The 8,218-nt window shown below is 36.6% G+C and overlaps 2 protein-coding genes across 9 annotated transcripts in view; both read left to right on the top strand.

Moving 5' to 3' along the window:
* Positions 1 to 8,217, top strand: part of irf3 (interferon regulatory factor 3) — a 21,255-nt gene extending 13,038 nt beyond the window's left edge. For 2 of the 8 annotated variants that reach the window (XR_012387654.1, XR_012387650.1), the window contains exons 8-12: positions 2,760 to 2,859; positions 3,403 to 3,680; positions 4,564 to 4,685; positions 6,217 to 6,522; positions 7,466 to 8,217. Coding sequence is in view for 3 of the 8 variants with exons in the window: in NM_001143904.1 (NP_001137376.1) it covers positions 2,760 to 2,859; positions 3,403 to 3,684; positions 3,839 to 3,860; positions 4,515 to 4,685; positions 6,217 to 6,330 (689 nt within the window). In the remaining 5 variants the exon portion in view is untranslated. Of the gene's footprint in view, positions 1 to 2,759; positions 2,860 to 3,402; positions 3,685 to 3,838; positions 3,861 to 4,514; positions 4,686 to 6,216 lie in introns of all 8 variants that reach the window. The other 6 variants (XM_073917747.1, XM_017358468.4, XR_012387652.1 and 3 more) reach the window with 5 other exon arrangements.
* fra10ac1 (FRA10A associated CGG repeat 1) overlaps positions 1 to 8,218 on the top strand; it is an 855,621-nt gene that overhangs the window by 650,342 nt on the left and 197,061 nt on the right. The window lies entirely within an intron of this gene.

Genomic DNA, 8,218 nt, shown 5'->3' with positions numbered 1-8,218 from the left:
AGTGCGAGGTGGTACCAGGGTGAAGTTGTTGGCTGATCTATGGGTACGAGAGGGGGTGTAGAAATGGAGAAGTTCAGTGAGATATTGAGGAGCGAGATTATGAAGTGCCTTGAAAGTTAGAAGTAATACTTTAAAATCAATACGACACTTTACTGGAAGACAATGAAGCTGATAGAGGAGTGGTGTGATGTGCTCGTGAGATGGCACGAGCTGCATGGTTCTGAACCAGTTGGAGTTTATGGAGAAGTTTGGAAGGAAGTCCAGAAAGACGTGAAGTAACTAATGCGTGGATAAGAATTGCTGTGTTATTAGTTGTGAGAGAAGGGCGGAGATGGGTGATATTACGCAGGTGAAAATATGTTGCTGTTTGTTGAAATATGTTGCTGTTTGTTCTGCCTTGGTGTGACTTGGATTTGTCACAGGACTGTCATACTTATACACTATAAACTTACACACTTAACTATGTAGTGTAGAGTGTAGTGTCGTCCCAAACGGAACCCAATGCTTTTTTTTAGTAAATAAAATTGAAATCGTTTCCCATGCATTAACAGTTGTCAAATAATAAAATAAATACCAAACTACCACCTAGCATAAATGCATGAACAGTCATCATTTTGGAGGTGGTATGATTACTTATTTTGAAGAATTTTGTTTTCACAGTGCAAAATAAAGAAAAGAAATTGGTAACGCTTTATAATAACTATACACTATGAATCATCTATTAAGCATTAGCAAATGTTGAATTCATTATTTGTTAAGCAATAACTCTACATTAATATATGTTAGTAAACAGTTTAGAGTAGAGTAGTTGAGGGCTTTTAGGATAATTCAAAAGGAGTTAGGAAACGGTTAATAAATGATTTAACTCAACATTTATATATTGTATTATTCAGGCATACACTAATAGTTACTATGTATGTTAATAAATGCTTTATAAACTCAATTTACCTAATCTAATCTAAAGTGAGGACTATTTATGCTTTAGAACAGGGGTCACCAACCTATTGGAAACTGAGAGCTACTTCTTGGATATCGTTTAATGTGAAGGGCTACCAGTTTGATACACACTTCCTAATAACAAATTTGCTCAGTTTACTTTTAATTATATGTTATTAATAATTAATGATATTCATCTATGTGAAGACACTGATCATGTTAATGATTTCTCACAATAGTTGTCAACAATGATTGGAAACAGATAAATATCAACCAATGCAAGTGTGATTTAAAAAGAATAGCTAAAACAAATATTAGATGCAGCTTACTTGTATGTGGTGCTATGGTAAGCTAATTTTATAACAGGTTCACGGGCAACTTATGTGATCCTCGCGGGCAACCTGGTGCCCGCAGGCACCATGTTGGTGACCCCTGCTTTAGAAATCCCTTATAAATGACAGTTGAAGGCTCAGTATCAAGTAAACAATTCATCTTTGCAAAAAATACAATTAATGTATACTTTAACTCTTAGGGAGGGTCAATAATGATACAACATTTCAAAGTTAGCGATGTTTAAACTGCACAATAATTTTATTTTAGTACAGATTGCAAAGATTTATTTTTCATTTAAATCAGTTTCATTTGTGCATCTTTAAATTAATAGAAATTAATAAAGTCGTTTATTTTCTGTTTAGAATTTAACCGAGCCTTTAATTGTCATTTATAAGAGATTTATAGCGCATAAATAGTCCTCACTTTAGATTAGGTCACAAAACTGGATGAAGGTGAGGTAATAAAGCATTTATTAACATACAAATAAACTATTAGTAAATGCCTGAAAAATAAGATATAAAAATGCTAATTTGAATAATTTATTAATCATTTACTAACTCATTCTGAATGATCTTTAAAAACCACCAACTACTCTCAAATATCTGGTTTGTAATTGATGCAACACTTAATTTAGCAATGAAAAAATATTTATTAACAAAGTATGAATATATAATCATTAAGCACATTTTATAGGTGCTTATTAGTCAAGAATAGAGCGTTTGCATCAGCAGCTGTAATGCTTAATAAATGATTCACATTGTGTAGTTATTATAAAGTGCTACCAAGAAATCCAACCTCAGTGCCCGATAGCTTCCTTTTGCTACGTGAGTCCATTGAGTGCGTGAAGTGTTCGACATTACACACTTATTGGTAACAGTTGAGTAAGTGCACTACAGAATGTTACGTTTACACACATCCACAAATTACACGTAAATGCATCAACTTTTTAGTGTAATACTCACTACTCTTGAATACATTTGAAAGGGCTACTTTTTACTCATACTTTGACTAATATTTACTGCAGATGCTTTATGCACTACATTTTTAGGCAAGTAATGGCACTTTTACTTGAGTATGACTTTCCAGTACTCTTTCCACCACTTGCAACACACTCAATGTTTTGAAAGATGTTTGGAAAAAAGGACAGATATTCCGGACTCTCAACAGACTGTTTTCGATTAGCTGAAATTGGTATACAAGACATTTTTTTGTTTTTGTTTTCACCTGTAAAAGTAAGAAGGATACACTGGGAAATTATATTGAAGATAAAAAGAAGGGAAAGCTGAAATTTGAGTTTCATTTGTGTGAAGGAACTCAGCTCACATGCTATTATTAATGTATATAAGTAACCACAGTGATACTGGTGCTTTAATTGTATATGTTTCTATCCATGATGGGCCTAAAGCAGCCAAGATTGTACAGTTAAAAATTATGCAGTGCAATACAGTGATGCAGTGTGTCTGATTATCATATGTCTTTCTCCTTCACAGCGACATTTTTTCGGATCAAGGTTTATTATAAAGGGAAAATGGTGATGGAGCAGTTGGTGGAGAACGACTCTGGTTTCAGACTGATGTACCACAGAAACATGTTGGTTTTCATGATTTTATGACCGCTCTTTACATTTACATCACAGGCTCATGCTTGATGAATAGTGAAGGCACACTTTAGCCTTAAATGAGATTCCTTCTTCTGTTGAACACAAAGGAAGATATTTTGAAGAATGTTGGGTGGAAAGTGCAGCTGTTGGCATCAATAGTACACTCTCAGAAATGAAGACACAAGATCTGTCACTGGGGCAGTACCTTTTCAAAAGGTACATATTTGTACCTGAAGAGTCCCTATTGGTACCTCAAAGGTACATTTTAGGTACATTTGGGTACTGATATATACCTTTGAGGGACTACTAAAGACTCTTGGGGTACAAATAAGTACCTTCTGAAAAGGTGCTGCCCCAGTGACAGATCTTGTACCTTCATTTCTGAGAGTGTAGGAACAAAATGTCAACGGCAGTTTTTTCAACTCCAGCATTCTTCACAGTGTCTTCCTTTGTGTTCAACAGAATGAAACACTTTGAAAAACTTTTCATTTTTGTCTAAACTATCCCTTTAACCATATACTCTACTCTTGCAGGGATGAGTCAGGCCTGCAGGATGGTGCGGGTCTCCCAGTGGTCACTCTTCCTCCAGCTGAAGGAATGCCGGATCAAATGCAGACCAGGCTTACTAATGATATTCTGGATAATCTGGGTGGTCTGGAGATTCGGAGATCAGACGGAGTGATTCACGGTCACCGTTGGGGGTCCAGCAGGATCTACTGGGGTCTGTGCAAGCATGAAAGAAGCCAAACACCCAGAGAACTGTCCAAAAACACACCTCAACCCATTTACCTCATGAAAGATTACATTTCAGGTGGGTCATATTACATTTATCCCATTTAGGTAAACAGCATGCTTATTATTAAAGGCACAGTTCACCAAAAAATCACAACTATTTACACACCCTCAAGTTGTTCCAATCCTTATATCAGGCACGGATTGGCTAATCGGGAGGACCGGGAGAAATCCCAGTAGGCCGGTCAATTTTTTGGCCGTGAGGGCCGGTGTCTCTAGCTGCTTGCACTCTCAGCAGTAGCACTTTTTTCATTTAATTATTCATTTGACCATAGCCTCACTCTTTTTGTTCATTATTTTGCCGCAGCTTCGCTATTTTTATTTATTTTCTCGCAGCCCCGTGAGCAAAATGCTGCACTTGCAGGTTCATGATGATGTAACTATCATTCGACCCCAAACAGCAGCCCCTTAGTGAATATAAGAATTCGAATAATTAATATTAATGAATATTACACCTGCTCAATGAAAATCTGATGATTCACTACATCAATAAATCACTACATCAGTAAATAAACACACCAGCGTCACAGTGCCGTTGTGGTCCACTGGTCAGCACGTTGCGTTACAATGCTGCCAACCCGAGTTTGAACCTCACCTATGTAATTATTATTATTTTAATTTTTATTAAGACATATAATACTGTCAGAGTTGTTGAACATTTGAAGTTCTAAAGCAGCTGTTTTCTTGAAAAAGACGTGGTAGTGTCATTAGAAACTGAATTGGAAAAGACGTTATTTTAATAAAGTCAGTCGTGGTGGGCCGGTCTTAAGCTAGAAACTCCAGGGCTGAAAAAGGAGTCCCACTCATGCCCTGCCTTACATATTATATATTTTGGCTGAACTGTCCCTTTAAGGAGGTCGATCTCAATAAACATGGATGTCTGATGGTGTATCGTTCTGTAGGTTTGATGCAGTTTATTCAGACAGGAGGTGAATCTCCTTCTTGCACTCTTTACTTCTTCCTGGGGGAGAAGTGGCCAGACCCTAAAATGAAGCCTTGGGAGAAGAAACTCATCATGATTGAGGTCAGGATTGGTCATTTTTCCTTTTGCGTCCTTATGGACGTTTATGTCTTTTGGTTTTGTTGATCGTTTTGGCTGTGCTCTTTTTCACTTTTATTTTGGAATAAAATGTTCCTTTCAGGAGCTTCAAAGGCCACGAAACCTGCCTGTCTAAACAGGGTGTTTTCACACCTCTAGCGTTGAAAAAGTCAGAAAAGTGGGCGTGTCCAGCTCTGTTTAGGTGGGAGTGTCGGGGGAGGGAATGAGGGAAGGTTTTGCATAGAAATGGGAGCTTCCATATATGCTGATATTCACAGAGGCAAAACAAACACACAGACGCAGGGACATATATATTTTCAAGACACTTCTATACAGATTAAAGTGACATTTAAAGGCTTACCTAGGTTAGTTAGGTTAACTAGGCAGGTTATGCCGAGTTCAGACTGCATGATTTTCAAAGTTGTCGTGTTACAGATGTTTTCACACTGCATGACTATCTGGGCTAGCGTTTCGTCGCTGCTTTGTTTACACTGCAAGATGGATCGGCGACAGGGACTTTCACATTGCATGACTTTACTATAGAAAGAATCGCCGACAACTTCATCCAAACTACGTCTCACAGCCAAAAACATGTAGTATATATTTTGTTATTAACTACATAATGAGAAAGAAGCCTTTAATGGGGTAGAACATGTACATGTTTGCTCACCTGGGTTTAAAGGGAATTAGCCATTTCTCCTCAACGTTGATAATAAACTAATTTCTTTCTGTATGAAACGTCAAACAGACACAGTTGCTCCTGAGTCCTGTCAAACCTCCACTAGTTTTTCCTCCATTTCGTGGGTCCAAATAAACAGAAAAAGAGCGCTTTTAACTTCTCCCCCAGCCTCCCGCTGGCCTGCAGCAGGTATACACACACACACGCACAAGTAAAAGCTGCTCTCTCATTGGCTGTAGGTGATGGCTGATGTTATTTTCAGTCAAAACTCAATTCACACGGCATGATTTGAATCACCGACAGCTCCAGATATTTAGAATGACAAATATATTACAGGCATCGGCGACTCATCAGCGATTCTCTCAGATCACGTCTTTGAAAGTTCATACTGTGTGATTGTCACTCACGTGCACGAGCAGCGATTTGCCTGTGATTTCAGGCATTTGTCGGCGATTTCTCAAAACCTGTCGGCGAGCCAAAATCGGGGCTAAAATCACACAGTCTAAACTAGGCATAAGGGTAATTAGACGAGTTATGATGGTTTGTTCTGTAGACTATCGGAAAATATACAGCTTAAAGGGGCTAATAATATTGTCCCTAAAATGGTGTTTAAAAAATAAAAACTGCTTTAATTCTAGCCGAAATAAAACAATTAAGACTTTCTTCAGAAGAAAAAATATTATTAGACATGCTGTGAAAATTTCCTTGCTCTGTTAAACAGCATTTTGGAAATATTTAAAAAAGATTTACAAGAGGGTGAATAATTTCCAACAAACTCTAACTGTATGTAAAAAGTGCATCATGACTGATTTGCATGTTTCTTTCTCATCTGCTCAGGTTAATCTGACCGCACTGGAGTTTTTGAAGTCTATGGCTGTTGAACAAGGAGCGTCTTCACTGCAGTCAGACGAGCTGCAGCTTTCCCTGGAGCAAATGATGGAGCTCTGCTAAAAACAACCTCCTGGGTTAACCTGTTTACACTGTGGTGAGCGAATCTGTGGTAAACCATATTTATTCAAGGTGTGAGAAGCAGACTTTGGCTACAGGAGATTAATCAGTGGTTCAGTAGTTCAGTTTACTAGTTCATATACAGTTAAAAGCAAAATGATTCACCCTCCTGTCAAATATTTATTCTTTTTCAAAGTGATGTTTAATGGAGCAAGGCATTTTTCACAGTACTTACTACAATATTTCTTTATGCTGGAAAAAAGTCTTATTTTGTTTTATTTTTTAATCATTTTTAATAATTTTAATTTTAATGATAATAATTTTTTAATAATTTAAGTTTTATTTTGAGTGAAATAAAATCTGTTTTTAATTTTTAAAACACATTTCATGGTCATTATTATTGGCCCCCCTAAACCAATATTTTAACAATAATAAAAAAAAATCTAGTAGAACATTGTGATAAGAAAATATCCATTTTTAAGTGTTTGCATTCCCTCGCAAAACTGCACAAACACTTCCTGTTTACTTCATTCTCCAGTATTTTATCATCCTATCCTGCTATCGCCCTATCATTAAGTATTTACTCATAGTTCTCATCTATTTTTAATCTTGAAAGCACGCTGAAATGAATATATAAATGTCTGCATTCACTTTCTTTCCATTAAAGCTGTGCGTCAATCATCACCCTTCATATGCAACCTCTGAATCAGCAAATGCATGTATACGGATGCGCTCCAAATGATAAACTGATCCCAGATCAGCTTCTGTACACACCATTTAAAGTGACACCTCTGTTATCAAACAAGTGAGGAGCAGCAAATGAATCTCTCGTTTTGTTTCCTTTGATAACAGAGGCATGTCTCTGTAAGATTGCACAGGTCTATAATGAGGGCATTGCAATACTTTAGAAACTGTTTCATTTAAGAGGAAATTAGTTGCGTTTAAAATCAGACATGCAGCACAGACATGTTTTCATATTATTAAGAGTATTTGTTTGTTTAAACACAGTCAAATCCCAAAGTGTCCTGCAATTTCGGTCCTCTTCAAATGGCATGTCCAGAAGCTGATCTGGGATCAGTTTATGATATGGAGCGCGTGCGTATACATGCATTCGCTGATTTAGAGGTTGCATATGAAGGGTGATGATTGACACAGCTTAAATGGAAAGAAAGTGAATGCAGACATTTTATATTCATTTCAGCATGCTTTCAAGATTAAAAATACACAAGAAATATGGGAAAATACTTAATGACAGGATGATAGCAGGACAGAATGGTAAAATACGGGAGAATCCCGGCAAAAACAGGAGGGTTGACATTTTTAAAATGAACAGGAAGTGTTTGTGGAAAAACAGTTTTGCAAGGGAATGCAAAAACCTTTTTAAAAGATATATATTTTCCTCTGTTTTTTTTCACCCACCCATTTTTTTTCCCCACCGTCACCTCCCTTTCGGATCTCCATGAAAATCAGTTATTAGAAATGCGTTAAAACTATTCTGCTTATAAATGTGTTCAAAATCTCTCCGTTAAACAGAAATTGGAGAAAATATAAAAGAATTCAAATCTAACAGGAGGGTAATAATTCAGACCTGAACTGTAAAAGCTAAAAGTCTCATGTGCCGTGTTCGTTCTGTTTTTGCACTACGACTCTTCTCTGATTTAATGATTTTTTATATATTTCTTATAATGTAAATTGTGTTTATTTGGTGTGTGGACCTGTTTTCTTGTTGTTTCTTATTTCTTTTGCTTTTTCAACGTCTATGGCACAATATCAGCATGATGATTTCCAGTCATGTAAATCCTGTCAGGGGGTTTTAGGGGTTTTCTGTAAAACTGTAAATATTGAACTTGTTATGCTTTGTTCTAACAAATAATTTCATTTACAAACCATG

The sequence above is a fragment of the Danio rerio genome, chromosome 12, assembly GCF_049306965.1.
Source record: "Danio rerio strain Tuebingen ecotype United States chromosome 12, GRCz12tu, whole genome shotgun sequence".
Classification (NCBI taxonomy): Eukaryota; Metazoa; Chordata; class Actinopteri; order Cypriniformes; family Danionidae; genus Danio; species Danio rerio.
The sequence above is the reverse complement of the archived record's forward strand: the minus strand, read 5'-3'. Positions and strand labels throughout refer to the sequence as shown.